Below are 25,897 nucleotides of genomic sequence, written 5' to 3' on the forward strand. Positions count from 1 at the left end.
ACACCCCTCCCAAAGGGAGCCTGTTTCCTCCTCTCCCTCAGAAGTCCTCCACACGCATGCACCGACATAGAAGTTTAGATGCTCCTATCCCAGCAGCTTGCCTGGCGCCCAGCCGTCAATCACACTCAGCTCTAGTAATTAAACATGATCAGCTGTACACCACGAACAACAGTGTCTCAATCAATCCACAGATCTGTTTAATCAACAGTCTGCTTAATTATAGCAGAAAAGATCATTTATTATTACCTTTCAAATGCAAGTTTTCCATTTTGTAGGTTTTCTACCTTAAAACATAAGTATAAATGGGTTAGCATCCATGAAGAATAGGCAGTTAGTTTTATGGATAAGATTAGCTAACAAGCTTGAACAGGTTTTATGTTTGACTTTCAGCTGATCTGCACTTGTTAAGTCATTTACTTAGTCCCAGCTGCAAGACATATACACACATTACCTCACTGTGTACAATACCTTGGATTTTTTTTTTTCTTTAAGTCAAACTTGAAGTGCCCTTTAATTATTTGTGGTCTGGCAGAAGCTGTAATACTAACCTATTAATGTTAATGAGGAAAACACAGAACACACAATAACTATCTGTCACTTTATGCCCACTGAAATGAAAGCAAGCAGGTTAACTTAAGCCTGAAAGATTGTTTTAACACTAAATTTGAAAATAGTATTTCATAGTGCATGATTAAACTTCAAATTCTGTAATCAAGCAGGTATTATTGGAGCAAGATTATATTAACTTTACAACAGTAGCAAGTTTTATGAAATATTCCTGGGGGGGGGGAGGGGGAATCATGTTTAAAAAAAAAGCAGCACTCACCGTAAAACACCGTTTTGCTCTCCTTCTACAAATCTTTATAATTTACTTTTGACTCAATAACTCACTAAAATTAAGAAGATGAAATTATGTTTTGACAAGTTCCAGTGCAGATGAACAGATTTTCAAATCACGAATCCAGCTTCACCTCATTTTTCCACCACAGCTGACAGTTGAGAAGTGAATCACTCATTCCTTCTGGCCTTTGTGTATTTTATCAAATGCTACAGGGAACAACTAACTTCAATTCCCCCAAGTAATTTCATAAAATACCAAGCTTAATGTTCTTTCACACTTTAATAAAATTAACTTCCATAGGTAGCAAAACATCCACCTAGCCAAGCTTAACCATTTTGACCATATGTTACCATGAGATCAACCTAACCAAAACTGAACAAAAACGTATCTACTGTACATAATCTTGTCACTCAGAATACATATAAAACACATCATTTCATAAGCTTTCCACTGTTACTTGGCAGCGTGCACAGTTGTCTTCTGCATATGGTTGGGTCCCACCTCACTGAACAGACGGGTGTGATGGCTACACTTCCTTTAGGATGAAGGAAGAGCTTACTCACCCCTAGGGTCAAGGAGCAAAACAACAGCGTCCTTCCACCCAGAAGGCACGCACATGCAGTAGCCCACATTCAAAGTTCAGGGGATACACGCAGAGGAGCTTCACAGCTTCTCGAAGCCTCTGGAAGAGGCAGAGCAACCAGAAAAGCAGCACGAGCAGTCCGAAAAGCTACTGACCTCAGACTCGGGGTGGAGGGGGAAGACTGGAAGATTTCTGCCCTGACTGCTGGTTGGGAACAGCGAGCAAGGAGACTGTTTTCTCCTGTTCAATTCTCTCCCGTAGCAGAACAAAACTCCAGGGAAATTTTCAGTCAGTGTCAGAGGCAAATCTTAAGCAATTCTACCAAAGTCAATGGGCCTGTAGCGAACAGAAAACATGATCCCTGTGATAATACATTAGATCCATAAAACTGTAATTTTTGTGTACAGACCGAATGTTTTAAAACTGCTTGGATATCATGCAGCAATTTGGTAACATCCTAGCCTTGCTGGAGTCAGCTGTGACCACACACTCCACTGGCTCCTGCGCCCACAAGGACATCATTCAAGGTCAAGCAATGTGCTAGCTTGAAGGACACATCCTCTTCCCTTTAAACACAAAAACTGAGCTTCTCTTCCCCTTGCGACTCCAGCAGAAACAGCACCTACTGGAGATATCAGAGAGGTAGAGGCTGCTCTATGTGCAGCTCTAAATGTTTTATTTATTCTGAATATTCAAACAACACAGCTGTGATCTGAAATATGACTCAGCGGAGTTAGCATCTTACTGCAGGCAATTATATTTATAATAAATAACTATAAATAAATAATGAGCTTGCTTAACGGTTACACAGGGACACAGGTAACCTGTCTAGACAGCTGTGGAGGTGACGTACTCTGCCCTAGAATGTCCTCCAGATTTCAGCAATAAGTCTTGACTAAAACTACTATTTTTAAAAAAGCAGAGCAATGATTGTTTATTTGAACGTATTGAAGCCTGTTTCTCAGTATCACCACCGCGCAGTTAGCAAGTTCAGGAACACCTCACTCTCCAGCAAGCCTTCACCATGGCAGACCCTTAGAAAGATCAGGTAAACACTGGCAAGCAGAATTTCTGAACACTTACTGACATGTAAAACACGATCTTCTATTCACAACAGCAAACGGTACTGCTCCATCACCAGGCTGGCACACCATCAGCTCAACAGCCCTGGGGCCCAACACCTAGGTCTGGAAGTGGTGCTCTGCAGGATCTTGAGGCAGTGCTCTGTAGGAAGGAAAAACATCCCTGCACCTCCCCAGCACGTCACGGCCTGCCTCATGGAAAAAGGCAATGGCCAAGCTAATAACAGGAGCATGTGATCGTAATTAATTAGCAGAACTAGTGGAAAATGCCAGCACCGCATTGTCACTGCCTGCTTTCAAGGACCCTCTGTCTGCGTCAGCAGTGCAGAGAAGCTGGGTCTATTATAGCTTGCTCCAGGATAAGGATGGACGATGAGCGAGTGGCTTTAGCAACCAAGTACAAGAGATGGACAAGGTCTGAGAGAAAGGAGTAGCCACCCCGTCAAGCAGTTTGCGATGAAGCTCTTCCCTTTCCATAAATGCTTTGCCAACAACTCTGCAACAGACTTGAGAAAGCCACGAAGAACAAACCTAAGGTTAACTGGAGAGGATGGGGATAGTGAGTAGATGGCTAGCTACCACCTCCCCAGTCAGTAATATCAACTTCAGCTGCATCATGAAGTATTTCCTCACTTCTTCCTCTCTCCCTCTAGCTTGCAGATAAAAGGAGGCAGCTATGTTCATTTAGGTTACAAGACCCATTTAGCAAGTAGTGGGGAAGACCTGGGAAAGCAAATAGAAAACCAGACCAGTACCTTGCACATTGACTCCAAAGTCCTAGAGACAGCTGCAACAGGCAACACTCTTCCAGGACCAACACAGACATCTCTTATTCTATAAAAATACCACTTGCCCTCAAACAGGCCTGCAGCTAAAATCAATATTCAGTAATAAACTTTTTCATTACTGGGTACCACACTTCAGGCAAAGATCTCCCTTTCTCCCCAAAGCCACGCATCTTCCTCAGAGAACAAACCCAGCACTTGCAGCTTGCAAGAAGTAAATTCTGCAAGCAGCCGCTCTGCTGAAGTTTGCAGGATTGTCACTAGGAGCTTGATTAAGCCTTAGACACACGTCCAACTTCCAGGACAGACATCTGTTCACATGGGTATTATTTTGCCAGTCAGGTCCTGATTTTTGCTGAAAATCTTGTGCACCACAGAAATGAAAAACTGAAGACAGAATCTCAGCTCTTCAGCGGGATATCCATTTCCTTGGGTCATATTAGGGAGTGAAATACCTTGGTAGCTTAGCATCTAACTGTATGTTTTTGTTGAAGTACTGTCATTGGTACCCCATCTGAACCCTTAAGACATACCCAGATGCTGCGCTAAGTATGCTTGTTTTACTTGTAATAAATAACAATACAAATTCCACATGAACTGTTTTTTTTTCAGGGGACACAACACGACGAATTTCAGATCCCCTAGGACCACAGGCAGACCAGGAATTTAGACCCAAATTCTCCCCCAAATTTTGTGCATGTGTGTGTGTGCGTGTGTGTGTGTGTTTAAATAAAGTTCCTCAGTAAGCACTCATTGCACATTGGATTCAAAATGCTAATCAAACTTCTCCAGGTACAGATAGAGTTTATAAATTAACCCTGGTAAAATAAATACATCAGCCAATCTTGGTACAAACATTCCTGCCTCTGATTAAGCTGAATTCCAGGACTGCGTGGCATGCATTTCAAGAGGGGAAAGCAGCAGCAAAGCGCAGGCTTTCTGGCGCACAGCACAGCACGTTTGCATCGACCTGACCTGAAAGTGGCAATGCTTGGGCAGGTGGCAGGAGAGACTCTCGCTTCTTATGCCGAAGCACACTTGCTTTGCTGTTCCTTCATGTCTGTTTGCAGGCACATGGCGAGCTCCAGGTGCACCTTCGCCACCCGCGCCAGCCTGCAGATCACCAGGCCAGAGATTTGGACCTTAAACTCCCTGGGGCAGCACTGAGACGACTTGAGTGCACAGCCCCGTGCTGAGGGGCCCAGACTATGCCCTCCAAGGCTCCTTGCAAACTCGGAGATATAAATAAGTACCCGCAATACGAGTTGTAATTTCCTATTTTATGCTAACTACAGGCACCTATAAGAAGCAATCAATAGGAGTTGGTGCCATACCTTAAGAACCCTAAAATATTAAGTGCAGGAACTGTCACAGACAAGACATTACGGCATTTATACAGGCTGAACTCTATATCAAAAGCTATTTATACACTGTAACTCAGCAGAATTGAAGCATTCATCTGTAATCAAAGCAACTGGATGGTTTAAATCAGACCAATACCAGAACTTGGCAAAAAGCATGAACAGTGCTGTCAAATTTCATATACGTGGCTCAACTCTGAGCAACTAGCACAATCAGCGGAGAAAACTTTACCAGCACAAGCTAGATCTAAGCATTAGCACATGGGGAACAAGGGCAGAGAGCGCACCCCAAGTTACTGGGACAACAGGAAGAGGGAATTAGCCTTCAAATCTTCTTGATTTGATATATATCCATTTCACTGCAACCATAATGCCACATTGACCACAGCCACACAGAAGAGGCAGTATGACCCTACCCAAGCCAAGATCTGACCTTCTCATCCATCTGCTCAGGAGCCAGAGGGGCAAAGGCCCATCCAGCCGCGTCCTTCGCTCCCCGCAGGCTGCACCAGCCCAGGCGTGCCTCGGACGGCATGCACTGGCTATGACGTTAGCCTCGTCCTCCTCCTTCATTTTGCTGTGGAGCAGTTAATTAGTTGCCAGCAATGCCTTTATCTTTCAAACAGCTCTCTTTAAAGACAGAGTTGAAGTGTGCGTTATATATCTGAAAGGTTTGGCATAAGTAAGAACAGTGTGTAGCTCAGGTGGGAAGGGTTTTCCTCTTGAAGTAAAAAATACAGCCGTCCAAATCTCTGCATGCAATTCCCCAGCAAAATTCCCTCTCTTCTCTTGTCCACCACGGACACAATATCATTGCCAATTAAAAAGTGAAAGCAGAATGCAATGCAGTAGTAAAGCAATTAAACATGAAAAAATTGACGAGAGTAGGTTGAACTAAGTCTACTTTAAAAAAAGAAAAAATATTAGTACTTTAAAAGCAACAGTAAAAAAAAAAATATAAGTACCAGATTTGATTTTAAGAAAACGTTAGCAATGACACATATGCTCAGTTAAGTTGCCAAGAAGAACTAAATTAAAAAGTTAAAAACGCACACAATAACACAGTCCTGTTTTACGTACTGTCACTCCGATACGCTGCTGCATTACAGAGTGCTTCAGAGATCATGAAATAGTCTCTCATCACCAAAATGAAATCCAGCAAATCGCTAATGACAACGCTAAAAGCAAGATGTGGAAACCTAATTCTAAAAATGAAGAATGTCAAAAAGCACATGTTTATTTAACAGACCCAGACAGGCTGCTGAGCGCTGTTTGGAGGCTTGTCCTCCCAGCAGACTGCTCTGCAGAGCCAGGACAAACTAGGAATTACTAATTATGTGTGTTTAAGAAGGATAGAGTGACATTTCTTTGTATGGCTGGAGCAGTTTGTACATAGCATACTAGCTTTTAACCTCTTATCCCATCATACAACCCTAATGAGTTTTGTGGTCCCAGCTTTAACCGCTTGTAAAACAGCTGACAGGGCAAAAACCCAGCTCTTATCATCAAGGCTAACCGTATCCTGCTCTTCAACCAGCCAAAGGCTGAGCCAGCACAGGGTATAAACCATCTCCTTCCTAGGAAGGCCAGCCCATGAGGTAAGGGGGCTCTTTGTTTAAGCACCACAGGACAAGCTCCAATTGGAACGAGGTGGCCAGGAAAGCATCACCTCCGCGCAGGCTCCAGCACTGGCACGTGCAATGGGAAGAGACAGCTTCTCCTGCGCTGCAGCCAGCACCAAAGGACAGCCACGATCAAAGCCAGCAGCTCCCCAGGATGCAGAAGATGGGCAGGTTCCCAGATCTCCTCCTACCCTTAAGCCAGCCAGCACCACACGACATTTTGGCTAAAGCTGCTCTGCAAGAGCTCATCCCTCTTCAGGAGAGGACCTCACCAGCTACTGCCAGCACAGAGGAGCAGCGCTCCGCTCACATGGCCGGCAACGCTGCTGGGAAGACTCGGCAATCCCACGTAACAGGGAACAAACAGGCAGATGGAGAATTGTTCTGCTCAGGCCAGGGACAGCAAGGCTTTTCGGACCAGTGCCCGACCCAGACCAGAGCCCAGTATTCACACCCAATCTGCCCCCTGTCACATCACAACATCACCTTTGATGTCCTCAGCACTTCAAAACCTGCAGGAACAAGCCAAGGATGGGCTGCTGAAGGCACAGAAGTGAGGGTGAACAAGGATTCTTCCCCTGGTGGGCCAGACTCCCATCAACCTTGCTACCATGCTACAACTCCCAAACTTCAACACAAAACTGAGGGCCTCAAACATGACCTCCTTCTAAAAGTTTATCTTGTGCTCATGAATGAGAAGAGACTCCAAAGTAACTTTCTAAACTAAAGAGAATGAAAGGATTAATGCAATTCAGTTACTGCATTAAATTTTTAAACAGTTCAGATTTCTAGGCAGCTGGTAAAAGGAAGGGGTATGACCTGAATTAGTTAAAAATTCCTAGAGATTTTACAAAGCTTTACTAGTAAACTCAGCTATTGATCAGGGCAACGACCCTTTGAAGTTTGCACAAACCTAGAATTTTACCTCCTTTAGGTACCTTAGGGACCAAGGGAGAATTCCAAACCAAGGCCAAGTCTTAACAACTCCAGCCAACGGTGTTTTTAAAACACGGTATTAAAGCATTGCTATTACAATACTGACAGTGAAGCATGTCCAGGCATCTCTAGCACCAATCACTGAAGAAACAAATATACCTGGACAACAAAGACTGCTGAGGAGCTTTGGGATGCCTGACTGCGTGTGCTTGTCCATTAATTCCAAATTTTGATCTGTAATTCTAAGACAGCAACTTGATGGGCTTTACTTGCCCATCATCTAAATCTCAGATTTACGTATGTCATTTTGACAGCCTCCACCCTGGGTTTAAAATATGTCACATAGTGTGCTACCACAGAGTCTCCAGATGAACTCACTTTCAACTCGCAATCAGACTGAGGCTATGGAAACACACACACCCCTGAGGGTCTAAACCCTCTGCTCTGCAAACAAAAACCAACAAGACAGAGATCGCTCAACTCAGAAATAATGTCCACTCCAGGACATGGATGGAAGAAGCTCAACTCAAGACACTGCATGCTTCTGCGCATATTTCTTGTTGGGTCAGGCATGGGGAAGCATAGGCAGCTGCAATAAACTAGTAGTTACCTAGGGCAAAAAGTGGTATTTCAAAAGCTAAACAGAGGAAACAACTTCTGCTTGCAGGCTGTGGTTAAAATAGGTACCTATATATAGTTATGGTAAATGAAAACATCTGTTGATGCTTTTGTTATACAAAAGTTGCTCTCATTATTAGTTACAGTTCTACAGACTGCAGTGCCTTCCTCAACAAACCTGCAAGGAATGTCTCCACTAGTATTAACAAAATAAAAATTGAAAAAATAAAACTATGAAAAAACCCTAGACCGCAGAGAAACTGGCTCTTTGCACATTAGGAGCATGCACTTGTCCTGCAGCACGACCGGGAACCCTGCAGCACTGCAGCAGCCCAGTGTTGAGCTGGGTTATTATCTAGTGCAACACTGTCTTGCTCTGACAGCCACCGCCCTCGCTTGCCTCTCCGAGGGGAATGAAATCAAGTGCATAAACCCACTGTCATCATTGCCGCTTAGCACAAAACCGCCCAGTGTTACTTGTCAGCTGAGCCACCATCTCGGGTGAGCTTTGCCAGCGAAGCAGCATCAGCCCTTCCTTGGAACGGCAAAAGGAAGGGATCGCCAACCCCAGACGGGCAAGCACGAGCCTGCACACAAACCCAGCCCTGACCTGGTGCAACAGCCACGCACACCCCAAGCTCTGCCTTCCCACGAGCTGAGACTCGGTCAGAGCTGCTCTCGTACTGGGGAAATGGAAGAAGGCAGCGAGATAGCGATGGAGCTGGTGTCTTGTAACTCCATCTTCTTTATTTTAAGCCAATGCAAGGGTAGCATGGCTTTCAGGCTGCAGACTTTCAGCTAGAAATATTCCAGACCTTAGTTAAGCAAAAAGACAAAGGCTAAAACTCCACTGGAAAAACTGCTTGCTGGTTTACTTCTTACAATATTCATTTTTTCCAGTATCTGCTTCTCTCCTCTGAATTGCTCTTGTATCTTGCAGTACAAAATGCTGACTGGCAAAATGTCTTTTTCTTCTCCAGGAGGCTGGAGAAGCATCTCACAGGAAGGATGACCGGATTTCACAATACGTGGTTTTGAAGGTTGGTGTTAAATTTGACGCTGTAGCTCCAAAGTAATTGCAACTAACCACTAAATCACCATGTGTAATGGATTCCTCTGAACATTTATAGCTAACAGTTCCATTATGCTCTAATCTGGAAAACATCTGAACGACTCTCCACAAAATTAGAGGGGAACATAAACGTCCTGATAAAAAACAAGATTCCAACGTTACTCTACTTAACCAGAGTGACTTCTATAATGCCTAGTGTGATAACATCCATTACAGTGCAGTCATCTGCTATTTGATTTTTAAACTCGTGCTTCAAGACATCAATCTAGAGAGCATGAAACCTACGTGAAAGGTGAAACAACCAAGAGCAAAGCTCTAGGACAGTGCTGGGAAACCCAAAGAGCAGCGGCAGGTAGCAAGGGAGCCAAGCAGCGTCAAGAGGCTCTCTGACAGCAGCGTGGATGAGTACTGCCTCTCCCCGTCCCCGATGGAAAACTGAAAGCAATGCCACAGCACAGGCAGACCTGCACATCTGCCACGCCACCAGGCTGGGAAAGAGCGTGCCCTCAGCATCAGGAGCCTTGTTTAGCTTCTTTCGCTTCTTAAATCCTTGATTTGCAAATGCTAAAGCCTAAGATGGCCATAGCAAAAGTGAAGGAGAGAGGGAGAAGCAGCAACACGGGTGGTTTGCAGAAAGCATGCTATTCCCGACGTCTTTTAGTAATCCCAGCTGTCCTCACTGGTCTAAAGAACAGCATCAGTTTGGTGGAGACAGAGAAATGGCTTTATGCAACCAAAACCCACAGACAATACGATTAGCTAAGCACACAAAAAGCAAAACGCAGAAGTGTTACTGATTCATTCAGTTTTCCTGGAAAAGCTTGAACTGTGGTTAAGTGGAGGGTAAGCTGGAATTTTCCATTAGGGGAAAAAAAAACAAAACACGCTTGTTTATAGAGAAAAAAAAATCCTTCAGGTTAGTGTTTAAGTACAGGCACAACAAAATTCACCACAAAGCCTCCGCTAGGCAGCTAGCTACTCATCCTGCTCCCAACTCAAGGAGCAGCAGAGTCTGCACACAGGTTGTTTTTGTTTAACAAAAATCAACATGCAGAAAATAAAAAGCAGTAAAGGGATCCCATCTCCAAAAGGGAAGGGACCAGAGAGCCGCTTTTGACATTCCTTTCAGCACTCTTCCTCCAGTCTCTCTGCCTGTGGGGGCACGTATGGACGGGAGGCAGCCGGCAAGGGAAGAGCGAGCTGGGCTGCGCACACCGGAGGAACCAGCTGCTGGAGGTGACCCTCAAGAGCTCAATGACTGCTTGCAGCCTAGATGGTCTTAACTTACCCGAGCCAGGGACAGAGGCGTCAGTCTAGACCAGAGATTTAAAACCACTTCACCACCACACCTTCCTGAGCTGTGCTGTGCGCTCCTGCACCACAACGAAGGATCAAAGCCAAGCGAGGCAATAAGTGACTGCAGCACATCCCAGCCCAGTGGTACCTGCATTAAAGTGAAGGCTTTTACTTTTGTTCTCAACAGAAACGAATGTTTCATCTCAGCTGCCCAACTGAAGATGAAAAACAACTTGTAAAATAAAAGGATGTCATCACATAAGCTAAAAAGCCTGTATTCTGCTCTCCCCTCTCCAAACATCCCAAATCAACTCCTACCAGCTAGCATACAACAGACTTCAGGACCACTTACACCGGTGTAGGTCATGCCCTTGGAAATAGCACATCAGCTACTCAGCATCCGTAAGTCCTACCACAATTCACTTTCTTCTGAAAGTGCATCTCAAGTCCTGTAACACAGCCCAAAACAATCATCAACAAATACAAAGAGGCAACGATCTCCAGCAGCACAGAAGTGCAGTTGCTGCCTTTATATCGAATCCCAGATGCCCACTTTCCCTTTCCATAGGGAATTAAGTCAGTCCTCTGCCATAACAGAAACAATTAGCCACATTGTAAAATATACTGATCTGAACTGCCCTAAATAGGCAAGCCACCTGCAAATGTGTGTTTGACCACCGGCTTCTACCTGCCCTGTGTTTGGAGGGACACCCGTTACTTGATGCGTAATGTCCCATAGCTTGCTGTGAATGCAGAGCTACTGAGGAGCACTTGGACCAAAAATGTCTGTTTTCAAGCATCTGCTGTGCAAGAGCTCACACACAAAGATACAGCTGCATTGCCTCTGTTGGAGAAAGCCTAGACGTGCTGGCCTCACCCCTGAGCTGAGCTCGTAGCAAAGTGGGGTCTTGGCACTGCTCGCTGCCCAGCGCACCATCATCAACACTCCTGAACCTCTTGGGCCACTTTAGGCAGATGTGACCACCACAGAGAGGTCTGCAAGAGGACGAGGTTTCCATCAGGAGAGCAGATCAACCCAAAAAGGTGACCTCAGTAAGGAAACAGCTTCCAGCTCAAAGAGCTCCTGTTTTCACAGACTCCTTTAGTCTCTCTTGAGAATCAGATCTCAGCCTGAGTATCAGCTATGACCAGACGAAAGAACTCAGGTTTACCCAAACTGCTTTCCATTACAAGAAGCAGCTGCATGTACCTGGGACTCCTATATGCACCAGTCAGCTGTATAAAGACTCTTAAGAAGATCTTTTAATCACAGGAAGAAGAGACCAGAAATTGGCTTATTTTGATAAAAATTCTACATAATGTTCTATCTTAAGGAAAAAAATATATATATAAATTAAGTGTTGCACTTCCCACCTATCACTCCTGCCAGAATACACAGGTTTACTGCAGGAAGCAATCACTAAAGGAGGTCATGATAACAGATACGAAAAAGTAGAAGCAAACAGAACTTTTGGCTGCTGTTTCTAGGAAAATAACATAAAATGACAAGAAACGTAAAAAAGCCTCTAGACAAGAAGCAAGTGAACCTTAGATTATTTCAAAACATGTATTTCCATTTCCAAAGTACAGTTTATTTGCAACATTTAATTCAGGAGCTGCTGTCAGCTTTTAATCTCAACGTCCAGACCTCAGCTCTACATGACAGAGCAACGGAGGGAGGCAGGAAGGGCTGAGCATATGGGAGACACTCCAACCAAATCCGCCCGCACGACTGCTGAGCCACCACAGCCACAGCAAAGAATCTGCTTATGTACTTTTACAAATAACCCGATCTTTCCATAATCCAGGCTCTTAGAAATTTTTATCCCTCCATGAGCCCAGCTACTCTCAGCTCCTTCTGCATCTTTTTCCACTGTGCTGCCTGATAAACCAACCAATTCTGTACAAGGGATTGGCCGACCTGAGGTTTGGGGCCAGGCTGAGCTGGCCTTCTGGTTCTGCTCTCCCAGAAGCTGGTGGGAAAGATGTCTAAAACTCACATTCCCCTTTGCACTCAAACTGGACCTGCACAGAAAGGCTTTTACTGAGGCTTCTACCATCACAGACCTGTTCGTGCAGTCTGAAACAGCAGCCTCTCCTGATTCTCCAGGTCCCCAGTCCAAACCCTACATACAAGCCAAGACAGACACCACCACATGGAAGCACCAGCTTACCCAAGCTGCTTTCTAGGCCTTTATGCCAGTAATAGAGAATCTCAGTTTTCACTTGTCTCAGCACATCTCTAGACCTTACAGACACTGCTCATCTTGGTTATGCAGCTGCAGCACTGACCAGTTTTAGCAGGTGAACTTTAAGTCACAGTAAAGGGAGAACGACCACAGGGAAAGATGGCATCCCAAACGAGAACTGGAGCAGTTAAGACACCTGCAACACATGAAATCCTAACTCTGCAGAGCAGGAAACTTCACTGCCCCATGGCAATAGGAGGTGCTCATACCATTAGACTGAGCCCTGCTCTGCACAGCACTTAGCAGTACATTCAGGCACTCTAAATATATGCTTAAGCAATACATGTAAGTACTGATATTCATAGCATAGTGTTCAGGCTTGACAAGATATACTTTGTGGGCATCTTAAACCCAGTGATGCACAACCTCCCTCCAAAGCCTACTCCAGAAGTATCAGCACTGCCCTCAGTTATATGCCTTCAATTAAGTGTCCCGATAAACAAATAAATAAAGCCAGTTTAGGGCAGACTTTTCCAAAAGCTATACTGTACCAAAACCCAGATCCAGCACACCAACCAAGCTCACAGACAAGTAGTTACTCATGTGCTTTTGCCCTTGCAAGCAACAAGAGTAACCCAACCACAGGGCAATCTCCATGCATTTCCTGCATGACGTCTTCTGGTGACTATTTCTAGCAAAATTGGGATTTCTTCTTGCACACAGCAGCATGTTGAACATCCTGAAAAACGCTGGGTGATAAGATAGCATGTAGACCTACTCCCCAGCTAAAATTCATCCCTGGCTATAGCCCTGTTCTTCAGCTGCCCTCTATCGCTGCCAGCAAGCTGCACTCTCTGAAATCCAGAGGTATTGCACACTAGCTGAACCTCAGCACTATCCCTTAAATGTAACTCATGGTGAAGTTTCCCCCTTTCCATAAAGTATTTCCATAAAATATTGAGATTCATAAAATATTCCAACCTAGAATACTGCTAACATCCAAAATGCTACTAGCAGAACAGAAAGCAAGCCTGTAACTTCTTGGGAGTAGCTGCAGGTGCATTACTCTTTCCATTTGCTCTGTCTTCCCTCTTCTCTGGAAACACAAAGAAAAGGAGTTCATAACTTTGCTTTACAAAATGCACTCAAGACGACAGGAACACCTGAAGCACATTCAGCCTATTCCAGAACCAGGACTGGTTTAAACAGCTCTTTACAATGGTTCTGCAAACTAGCAATGCTCGAGAGAGGCAAAGAAGCAATGAGAGCATCTGTTAGGTCCGTAACACTGCCCTCTCATGACCTAATCCTTTCTGCTCCAAACAGATGTGGCCATAACAGCTGCCTGTTTTGAGCAGACAATGCAAAGGTTTTCTGCAGGACAGCAATGCTCTGGTGGTATGACTGTGGGCAGGACATCTAGTGTTACACAAACAGAAGTTTCCTTTTCAGTAGGAGTGAGAGCAGATACTATTATCTATCCCTATGCTTTCCTATTAGCCAGTGCACCAGAAAAAACTTGAGGACAACTGTACCTGGCTTCTGATCTTGCCAAGTTTGCTCTTTCCACCGACTGTGCAGTCCAAGATGGCTTCAACCATGACAGTGGGTGAAAAACTAACAGATTCTGCAAGAGCTCTGGTGTGAAATCACTGCACAGCGTGACCACGCGCAGGAAGCTGTACATCAGGGAGGCCACCTCTTCCCTTCCTGGGAAGGGACCCAGCCCAGCAGCTCCCCACAAGACACCTGCACAGGGGGATGCCACAAGGCGGATGGAGTCAACTGCCAATAGAAGGCTTAAGTTTGATACTAAAAACAACTACCCCTCCCTGGAATTCAGACTAAACCCATAAAAATAGTTACAAAATGCCTCTACCTAAGACGAGTTGTTACATGTATTCAGACCAGGAAATCGGACAACCTTCATGCTACATATACAGGAAGCCATCCTGCTGCCAGGAGCTGGATTCAACAGCTCAGCTTCGCAGAGGCTGAGGAGGAGGAGGACAGGCTGAGTGACAGTAACGGGGCTTGTCGCAGCTCAGTCACAGAGTCAGGTGTAAAGTCCTGCTCCTCAAATCCCAGGCGCATGCCTGCCACCATGTTTCTCCCACCCAGATCAGAGACAACATGACAGACCCCCACTAGTATGCCCAGAAAAGCCAAACAACTGACCTTCAAGGCAGTTGTATTTGCCAGTCAGAACTGTATTCCATATCTTATTGGCTTAAAGTTACTGAGAATTGCAAAAATTCCCCAAATTCAAAGTTTTCAGCTAAAGAAAATAAAAAAAATATAACAGAGGAATCGTGCGAATACAAAAGCTTCCCGGCTCATCAGCAACTGACTAGCAGCACACTTGAAGCAAAAGAGTTAAAGTCTAATTTATGCCATTTATATTTTTGCAAGTCACTCTGCTATCATCAGGCAGACGCATCCTGTTGCGTCTGACATTTCCTTGAGCTCGTCTGTCTTATTTTTTGTACAACAACTATACTGATTAGATCCGACACCCCCACAGAAAAAACAAACAGCTTCTTGAAACGCAAAAGCCACGCAGCCCTCTTCCTCCCTGTCTACGGTTGGCGAAAGCAGCTAAAGGAGGAACGAAGCCTGTCGCTCTTTGGGTAGCATCTCACGGGCAGATCCCTCCACCCCCTTCCATCCCCAATAGTCATCGGTGGGCAATGATTACCGTGCGAGGACGACTCCTGCGGTATCTTCCATAAAAGATGAGCGAGCTGCTGCCAAACGAAGGTAGCAACTTATCACTTGGTAGTTTTTCCTCAGCAGGGGACACGAGCACATGAAACTACCAGCCCTGGAATAACCTGGGATTACTGCAGGGAATAGCTTCCCCGTAGGTGAACAGAGAGCAAGCGGAAGAAAACCGAAAACAACATTTTCAGTGTGTCCACCCAAACATCAGTTTCCTAAACTGCAAAGGTTTGGATATTTCACAGATTAAATTGACTGCCTCTAGATCTGTTCAAGAACTCTCTCCTCTCAATTTCTCTAGAAGAGAAGCTATGTTAAAAACAAGTTTTCTAGCTCCGAGCAGAAAAACACTGTTTTTCTTAGTAGAGGGTTACAGCAGTTGCTTTTCTCTGAACCCAAGTAAGCCTGGAGAAAACAATCAGCCCCCAGGAACGCTTTGCTTACTTGATTTGGGTGTTTGCTGAAGGATCCCACAGCTTAAATAGCAGCAGAGTCCCACTGCTCTCTACATCTGAGGGAGCCTGGCAACGTTTTAATTTACCCAACGCAAAATGGAATAAAGGAAGAGCTGATCTTCCAGCTACTTGGACCTTCAAGAGCATCAAAACTTCATAATCCTTTTGATTATGGGAAATGAGGGACATTTGCTACAAGGATCTCATGAAAGGCATTGTCTTCTTCATGCTTTTATTGAGATGCACAAAATCATTTAATGCTGCAAGGCTCTCCCTCCCATAGCTGCATATGTTTAGTTATATCTCATCAAAAGTTTGGCTTCTTCAGAGTTGGACAGGCTGCTGAAAATCAAGACCTAACATGATTGAGTCTCACCCCTAATGGATCTTACAATATATAGGTCTCTAAACACTAATGATTCTTTTCAAGACTAAATTAACAGAGATTTTACTCAAAGCTATATACAAGCAATATCTTAAATGGATTCTGTCTTTAAAAGCAGAAATAGCTGAGGAACAAGGTTGGAACAGGGAAAGAGGAAAAAAAAACCTAATCCTAATTACTACTCGTTCAAAACCTTATCTCATTATATGCATATATATATAACCACCCAGAGATACGCGAATATATGGGAATAGCAACAGTGAGTTAGTGTTTACCAATAGACTTCTTATTTCAACAAACAAAACACTGGATGTGAAACACAGGTCTCACCCAGCAAAACATATTTAAGGAATTATGCATTCACTGTTTATATCAGCAATATGAACTTACATACAAAAAAATACATTGCTTTGGCTTCTTCGTCTCACATTAGCAAATGCAATTATCTTTCATTAATTTTACAGAGTGTTCACACTAAAAATTAAATCATTTCTTCATGTCTGTTTAAGAAAAACTTTACTGTGTTAATTATTCATAAATACCAAAGTCTGCTACTTATTACTCCTCACAAATATGATTCATTTCGATAATGCCTGAATAATTCGTGCGCTGCCCTATTAGTCTCAGAACAGGCTGCGCGACTGCCGGCATCAGCAAATCCATCACGAGCGCTACTCCTCGCTCCGGCCCCGGAGCCGGCTCCTCGAGGCCGGCAGGGCAGGGCCAGAGGCACGCTGGCCCTCCGCAGCCCCCCAGCTCCGGCAGGGCTTCTCCGCCTCCGGGCGGGAGCGAGGAACGGGGTCCGCCAGGGAGGAGGGCGGCGGCCGGAGGCGCTCCATCGTTCCGCATCCCGGCGGAGAGCTGCCCAGCGGGAAGAATTCGCGGTTTGAGGAAGGGGCGGCGGGGGGGTTAATCCTCTCAAGTATGTGAGAAGCATACACGGGCGGCTCCGGAGAGTCGCGCGGGGGCTACTTACCCGCAGTAATCCCCGCCACGGGCAGAAACAAAGCAGCGACGCCGCTTCTGCAGCTAAGCGGTTAAATCGGGAATTATCCAGAGTTTCGCATTCTGGCCTCCGGCTGCGCTAGCAAGGATGCAGTTAGCCAAACTGCGTGGCAGACTGGAGGCCACGGGGCAGGGGGAGAAAAGAGAAAAGTTGCTACAGCAATAAAAATGTGCCCAAACCTATCGGAGTCGCAGATTTTTGTACTGTTTCCTCAGTCATTTTAAAGAACAGACCTCAGCCGCACCGCAAACCTACTAAAGCCGCACCATATTACAACTGTTTCGTTTCTTCTTTTTTTTCATAAAAAGGTCAAGAAACCATCAGCACCTTGGAAACAGTTATTTCTCCCCTTTATACAGCCTCCACTCAATCCGCGCTTGAAGAGGCACATCGGCCACGAGCCACGGCGGGCTCGCGGGAGGGAGCGCTCGGCCCCGCAGCGCAGCGCCCCGCGGACACCCCGCGACCCGGCACGCCTAAAGAGCGATGCCGTCTTGCAAAGATCCATTCATCCATCCAGCTTTTGGCCATGCATCCTTATCTAACTTTCTAGCAAGTTGCAATGATCTACGTGAGCTAATTTGGGCTGTTACTGTCCTCAAACGCTGTCTTTATTATTACAGTTGTGGAGAAAGTAAATTAATGCAACGGATTGCACACAGAGGCCTAATCCATTTGAGGTAAATCAATGCGCTGCACATTTAAATTGCTCTGCTTTCCTTCAGAAAAGTACATCGAAGTGATTCATTAGGCACTGAACTGTTCGCAAGAAACAGACCAATTCTCTTAGGCATGCCAGTGCATCTCTGCTTGTTAAATTTAAAAAGCAATCAAATCTACTAATAAGTCCTTTTTGCTGACATTTACATCAGCACAAAACACGATTCCTGACAATTCAGATTACATAAATGAGGGACAAATTAATCTCAGTTAATACACCTTAGAACTGATGCTCAACTTGTTAAACTTAAAAAACGTCTTTTAATAAAAATAACCTGTTGGTGATGCTCGAGCTCAAAGTACATTTGATAACCTGTCTCAAAGGTTATAAAGTCGTGAACGTGCGTGACAATGCAGAATCTTTGTCTATTTTAATACAGCTAAAGCATGTATTTACAGTTTCATTTTAATATTTATAAGGACACCTTTTCAATAAAGAAAAAAAAAAATCATGTCCCAGTGCAGCAGCACTGTGCTATGGGTTTTATATTCCTACTCAGTTCTTTGGGGAAGACCAATCCAGATAACAAATAGGATGAGCAATGCAAGAAATCATACCTGTGCCTTGTTTCTAGCTCTACTACAATGACTGGATTTTTCAATATATAGCATCTCTGCTTTACTAAAGCACAAAAATTCTCAGAATTTAAAATAAAAGGCTATAGGAAATATATACTTTTAAATAACTAGAAAGTCAATTTGCACTATATTAAAGATTTAGAGGAGAACTGAAGAGATCTAATACAGAAAATGATTTTTTAATCCCTTTAAGAGGTGCTTCACAAAGTGCACCGCTTTATCTGCAAAACCAGCAACACCAGTTCAGAGACCTTTGTAAGTCATGTAGACCAAACTTTAAAAAAACGAAGTATATAATCAAGATCTTCAAGGTCAGGCCCTATAATGGGATTATGTTAAGGAACTACTTGTACTTATGAAAATAATACCCTGCCATGCCAGGCTAGCCCACTGATTCGAACTGCACAGCATCAGGTCTAGCTCATATCTGACTGGGAGACAGACAAGGAAATTTAGCTGCCGCAAACACATTAGCGGGTCACTCGGTAATATTCATTGCACTATCAGTATCTTATCTTGCAGCCACAGCAGCCACCGAACCAAAATGAGTAGGGTCATTAGCAAATCCCACTGATAAATGAAGCGGCACGGAGTCGCTCAGGCCTTGCAGCATCTCTGCAAATGTTCTGCTATTTCTTGGCATCATAATTGTTAAGAGAGTTTTTCTCGGGGAGTTTCACCGATGAGTATTTCAAGGGCAGGCATACACGCTCCTGCTGCTCTGGCCAGGGGCCAAGTTACTGCAGGTCACCACATCTGCTCATTTAAAACCTCTCCTGCGGCTCGGTTGCTCCCTGCCCCTCCCGAAGAGCCTTGCTAGCGCTGGTGGGCTGGCGCTTCCCCGCAAAGAGGCAGCACCACGTGAGGGGACCCCAACACGCAACCGCCAACACGCAGTTCTCCGCAGGGAGACCCTTGCTTCAAAGGCATGAAACGCTCCACCTCACAGCCGCGTGCAAGCACACGCTCCCCCTTCCATTTCCCTCCCCCCTTTCTCTCATTTTCATCCTTTCAATCACAAACATTGCAGATAAGTGATAACCACTAAATCGCACCTAATTCAGAAAGCAAGCAGATGGAGCAGTGCTGCTGGGCAGACAGAAAGCTCAGCGGGCCGCACAACCGAAGTGGCGGTAAGAAGCAAGCCCTGGCACACGGCTAACTCCAGCGAGCGGAGGTTTACTGCTCCCAGGCTGGAAGGTGCATCCTTGGAAATAGTTTCTGCACCATCAGCATCTAGAGATTTCAAATTGTCCACCTCCTGCTGAAGCTAGAAGGAAACCGTTCTTGATTATCAACCCCAACCCTCAGAGTCTTAGGACTCTGTGAAACCCCTCACAGAGCTGCAGAAGAGATACTGTACTGATTTACAGTGCTCAACTGTTCCCCAAATTCCACTTGGGTTAGCACAGTCCCAGGTGAAACAAGGTCCTCGACAAGAAGCTCATTCTCTTGCACAGCAATGCACCAGCTTTGCTGTTTCAGTAAAGGCTGCTGCCAAACAGGCCTCTCCCTTGGACTCAAGACCCTCAGAATAATTTTTGTCCCTCTGGCAGCATTACATCATTTTCTGCCATACAATAGGTTCCAAGCACAACAGGACATAGAGGCAGCTTGTTAGGCAAAACCAGGGATGCGTGCACACACACACATCCCATTCCAGGGGGATCTTACACCGAGCTTAGCTAACCCTGTGACTGATGGCAATATTTGCTCCACCCATACTGTCTTCTTCCAGGGATTCGGTGAATGGTGCAGCTTGGGAGAGGTCAGGCAACACTGCAGCAGACTGCAGAATGTATGAAACATGCAGACACAACTGCCACCTTTGCAACAGCGTGGGGATTCATCTGCTCAGCCAAAGGAGCCATACACAATAAATGCTTTCAGTTTGCTGGAAGAAGTTTCAAAACAACCCTCCAGATATGCACAAGATATAACTTGAAAGAGCATAAGAGTAACATCGAGGACAAGACAAGAACATCCATACATTGTCAGGTGCTTTTGCCCAACATCACATCAAGCTTCCCAAAAATCCAGTATCTAGTAATGCTGTTCCTAATCCTACAGGTTTGCATCAGCAGTGTAAAGTTTCACCCAGTATTGGAATTCCTGTCTCTGGATGCAGCTCTGCAAACTTGCTCTCCTCTCAAAGGACAACATCTCTTTCCCTTAACATTGGTCAGGAGGGACTGTGAATACAGCCCGACCATTACCCTCAGCCATGTCTCACACTCTATAAGGACACCACCACTTAAGAATGCAGGTATCTGTATCTGCTCCCATGTCTCATTACATTTTTCAGTCTAACCCCAAGTCCTTTTATTTCTTGCAACAGTGCCCTGGATTTATTGCTAGAGACAAGTTTGGTAGATACTTCCCATAATAATTAGCTGAAGCTGAGTGAAATCTCAGTTCTCTGATGCTCTCTCACACAGTCGCTTTGGATACTGCTTCAGTTTGGCGTGCCAAAAGCTTTGAGGCTTCCACAATCAATCAAGTGACCCAAGACAGTCACTCATGGCTAAGAAAAAGCACATTTCTCCTTTCTCACCACTGATGCCAAGCTACTGAGACAAACCTCCTCCATTCCACCACCACGATCAGCCCACTGCACCAACTTCCCAAGCAGAAAATCCGGAGTGCCTTCAGTATCAGCCATGTCTGTGCCTCTCCCCTTCCCCAAGATTTTCAGATGCCTCAGTGCTGGTACTGCTCCCTTCTACCCCCATCTACAAGGTCAGCAAGGAGACTCAGCAAGGCACTGTTCCAGGAGGCTGCCCAACCTGCCAAGAATGACCACTACCTTGCTTTTGCTTGGCACAGCCTCTTAAAACACAGGAGCAAAACTGTGGGCCCCATAGTCCTAGCTGCAGAGGAGAGTGCTGGAGACATGATCACCAGTCCCAGGAGTGCTCCAGACAAGAGCTCAAGGCTGAAGGCAGAGCCAGTGACAGGGAGAGCCAGCCGACAGACACAAGGGAGGGCAGCAGCAGGCAGCACTGGTGGAAGAGGAGACAAGTAGGATGGGATATGTGCAGAATTTGTTCCCCAGATGGACCCACAAAAAAATAAATAAACCTAAACACACGGAAAACATCCCTCTCCTCACACATGGAGATTTGTTCCTCTAGAGCAGGGAAGGCCCACAGGAGGGCACGAGATCTATCTACTTGCTTCATATTAAGAAGCACAGACCAGATTTTGGGGCAAGGATTAGGATCCTAGCAGTCAAAAAAAGCCTCATCCCACCACATGGTCCTTGCTTTTCCAGCTGGCACACCATCCGTCAACCTGTAGCTCCATTCTCAGAGCCACAGCTGCCATGTATGTGTCTACTATATCCCAGAGGGAACCTCCACCCCACCTCGAAAGGCAGCAGGCAAAAGAAAAATATGCCTCTCTCCAGCTAAGCCTTGCCAGCACCAACAGACAAGACTCGCTCTAGGAACATGGCTGCAGTTAGGGCTCCGCTGCTCCGTTAATAGAGGGGTCCTGTCTCATCCCCACATCCCCAACTAGACCACATGCCCCTCTATCAGCACACAACCTCCTCCTGGTGCTGGCTGCCACCAGAGAGGAATCAACAACACTGCTACAGACATAGCCAAACATATTTTGGGGACCTACATGCTCAGAGCCAGTGAAGTACAATTGCATTAAATCCAAAACCACAAACATTGTAGCAGCCATCCTGAGAATTTCTACTGCTTCAGTGCAGGAATCTATCCTTCAGCGCTGCCACTCGCAGAAAAAACCAGGGAAGGACAGGCCCAGGACGAAGAGCAGAGGCTGAGCTAGCAACAATCCCGAAGCTCTACGTCACTATATTCTTTGTCAGCTTAATCTTGAGGCTGATCCCTTTAGATCATACCATGGTAATGCTCTGTACCTAGCGTGGAGACCTTAGACACTCAGGACAGAGCATCCTCCGGACCTCCAAAACAAGGCTCAACTTTTACACAAAACAAAAGGTTTCCGGTGAATGGCCCAGCTGATCAGCAGTCTAACCGACTTCAAGACAAGCAGGCTCTCCATGCTTCTCAGCACAAATCTCCGTGCAAAATAATCACACACAGGTGCAAGCCAAAAAGTCTGCTGGAACAACGACCACTCATTTGGCTATTCCTTGACCAGGCCAGATAGCCTGAATACAGTAATTACAGACCACATTACACAGCTGCCAAGCCATCCAAATCACCCTTACAGTAGCTTTTGCTTCTTGGTCACTGTGAGTATGAATGCAAGATTTACTCCCACCTTTGCTGAGCCAAGCTTCCCTTGAGGAAACACTGCTAGCCATCTGCTCCTGACCAAATCCTGCTCCTTGCCCTGGCCCAACCAGGCCAACCTGGCTTTACACCCTCTCCTTACTCCTTCAAGTCACTCCCCCTTCTCTCAGCCTTGCAGCACCCCAAAGATCAGACCACACCATTCCCTGTGCCCCATCAGGTTCTGCCCAGCAATGCTGCCCTGGACTGTTGGTCCTCTCCAGCCCAGAGCTCGGTGCAGCCAGGCTGCCTTGCTCAGAGCTAAGGCCGCCCAGCAAGGCTCCCCCACTCAGATGCTGTCAGCCTGTACCTACTGCTGCACTGAAGTCAGTGCATCAGATAATAGTCCTGCACTGACTATTATCTGTCCAAAAAATGCTAAGATTAGGATCCGTTACTGGTGGTAGGAATAGGTGCTAATTAACTAGATGTCAGCTGAACGTTGCTAAATCAAGAATACAAAATAAAATTAACTGCAAGATATTACAATGGGTGGGAAGACTTGAAGGGACTATTGTTCATTTAAAAACTCTTCTCCTTCCATATTTTTAAACATTCAGAAGTCACAGTCCAAATAATTGCTTGTCAAGACATTATTTGGGAGAATAACTGTAGCTATTAGGCAAGCAATGCAATTAGGTTATTAAAAATATAATATCATTTCAAAGCCTTTTAGAAAATAGGCCTCTACTCAACACAAGAGCATCACAGCTTCACTTTCATCCTCCTCTCTTAGCTTCAATCCTAAGTCATGAGGCCTAGCAACCTCTCAGAAGTCAGTTATGCTGACACATGTAGCTCTGCTGGACGAGGAACCACCACTCTGAACTCTTGGGCAGGTGCACATACCACTTCCATCTCGACACAGAAGAAGAGCAAGTTCAGTAACAGAGGAAAAAATAATAACAATAAAAAGAAAATCAAGAAAGCCACAGACAAAAACTCATTTTTCCAAACCTGGAGTTCCCTTCTGCCTCAAGTTGTCGGTCCAGGACAAGGACTCTCCCCTATCCCTGATGGGCGCAATCAACGCTGAGCACGGACGGACCTGTCTTTGGGGAAGGTACAAGAACCCGTGCCTCACAGCTACAGTTCTGTAGGCCAGGCCAGGCCCAGCTCTAGAGGAAGAGATAGAAAGGTCACTAGAAGCTATTCAGCAAAACAGAGAGCACAGTATATATTTCCACTTCTGCTGACAAACAACATATTTATAGGATAGGTAAACTAAACTACACAGACAGCCTAGAAGGTTCAGAAGCCTGAAACTCCGACGCTAATGGACCCGGAGGGCAAGGAATTAGTTCCTGACATCTGCAAATGACGTGTCGCAAAAATAGGACAATTAAATTTTAAAGCAGTAGGGAAAACAAAAGAGCAAGAATCACAATAGCCAAGTCTCACAAAGAGCTTCATCTTGGGTACAGGAAGATAATGACGCTAACCATTTTTCTACTAGATGGCAGTGTAGTGTCACACTATATAAAAGAAATTCTAGAAAGAAATCACATCCTATTTCAAGTGAATCTGCGCTTAGACTTGACTTCAGATAGCACGAAATGTAACAGTACCTCATTGTAAGGGAACCTGCCATTAGTCTAACAGCACAATAGGAGCGATATCCTAGTTTCTAATTTCTCAAAGTAATGCAAACGGACACTAAAATCCCCAAGCCATTCTGCCACGTACTACGGCGCACGCATAGCCGTGGACAAGCTACTCCGTGTGTTACAACCGACGGCATGCTGTAACCAAAGAGCTCCGGGAGCGCAGGAAGCGGGTCCTCGCCGTTCAGGAGGAAGACCGGCCAGCTGGGGTTTTGAAAGGCAGGGACAGCACTTAGACAACAGCTAGTAATAGTCAGTGTAGGTTATCAACTTCAGTGGAAGGTGTGGGCATAAAAAGAGCAGTCAGTGCCACCAAAATTCAGAATGCAGACCCAAAATAAACAAGGTTAGGGCTGAAGGACAATGCAAATCTTTGCAGGTAATACTCAGTCGCAAGAGTAAGCTTTGCGAGGCCAGTATTTGCATAAGCTAAACTTTAAATGTAACAAAATAAGGTGGTTCACAAACACTCCTAAAGCGTGTTTATTTCTGGTGTACGCAGAGGCTCCTGCGCACGCACCTTAGCACGCCAAGGGGATCTGCCAGAGACAGAAAAGCTCGGGGGCAGGTTTCAAGCAGCCTGCGGACCGCCACTTCCACGAGCAATGTGGAAGATGCGCTCAGGACCCCCGGGGCCGCCCAGGCCTGCCCGCACGCTACCGCGCCGGAGGCTCGGTGCTGCTGACGACCAGGCGCGGCAGCTCCGGGACTGTCTCCACCAGCGGCTCGCAGACCCCTTGATAATTGCGACAGCCCGCGGGGTATCGTTTAAAACACCGAACTCGCAGCAAGGCGGCGGCGGCGGCGGCGCGTTTTGGTCCGGTCAGCAGTCCGAGGCAAACGCCCCCGGCACCGGCGGCCCCCCGGCACCGGCGGACGAAGCCGGGGACCCGCGGGGGGGCCCGAGGCGCAGCCGGGAGCCCTCGGCGAAGGCTCCGAGGGGGCCCCCGGACACGGGGCCCCGGGGGCGGGTTGGGGGGGGGGGAGGAAGGGGCCGCCTCACCTGGAGGGCCGCAGCCGCCCCTCCTTCTTGCTGTCCACCACGGCGGGCACGCAGTTGGTGAGCTCGGTCCAGTCGGCGTGCAGCCCGCAGCTCCAGCCCGTGGAGAAGCGGGAGAAGAGCCAGGTCTCGCGCTTGCCGGGCCGGAGGCAGGTGCACTTCTTCTGCCCGGCGCGGCACTCGCAGGGCTGCTCCAGCTGGATGTTGCGGACCAGGTGGCGGCCGAAGGTGGTGCCGCCCGTCTTCTGGATGTGCAGGAAGACGATCAGGTCGTCCCCCTTGATGTTGAAGTCCACCCGCCGCAGCAGGTCGCCGGCGGAGAAATTGAAGCGCGGCACGAAGCGGGCCGGCGTCTCGTCCTCGGCGCGGTACGGGTCGGCGGCGGCGGCGGGGCTGAGGGCGCGGAGCCGCAGCAGCTGGCACTCGGTGCCCGGGCACACGTACTGCAGCACGATCACCGCGAAGAGGAACAGCATCACCAGCGCCAGCAGCACCTTGTGCGAGCGCTCCTCCATGGTCGCGGCGCCGCCCGGGAGCGCCGCGCATCGCCGCCGCCCGCCCGCCCGCCGCTCACCGCCGCCGCCGCCGCCCCGGCCGCGGGGGGCCGCCCCGGCCGCGCGCCGCCGCCGCCATCGCCCCGCCGCCGCCGCCGCCGGCCCTTCCCGGCAGCCCCCGCGCCGCGCCGCGCCGCGCCGGAGCCCGCCCACGCCAGGCCCCGCCCGCACCGCCAAGCCCCGCCCCCGCCCCACCAAGCTCCGCCCCTCAGCACCA

The 25,897-nt window shown here is 46.8% G+C and overlaps 1 protein-coding gene across 1 annotated transcript in view; it reads right to left on the reverse strand.

Moving 5' to 3' along the window:
* Positions 1-25,673, reverse strand: part of HS6ST2 (heparan sulfate 6-O-sulfotransferase 2) — a 132,288-nt gene extending 106,615 nt beyond the window's left edge. The window contains exon 1 of the mRNA XM_062584509.1: positions 25,130-25,673. Coding sequence (XP_062440493.1) covers positions 25,130-25,641 — 512 coding nt within the window. The 5' untranslated portion in view covers positions 25,642-25,673. The remainder of the gene's footprint in view (positions 1-25,129) is intronic.
* Between the last annotated feature and the right edge of the window lie 224 nt (positions 25,674-25,897).

This window comes from Rhea pennata, chromosome 11 (assembly GCF_028389875.1).
Source record: "Rhea pennata isolate bPtePen1 chromosome 11, bPtePen1.pri, whole genome shotgun sequence".
In the NCBI taxonomy this organism is placed as follows: Eukaryota; Metazoa; Chordata; class Aves; order Rheiformes; family Rheidae; genus Rhea; species Rhea pennata.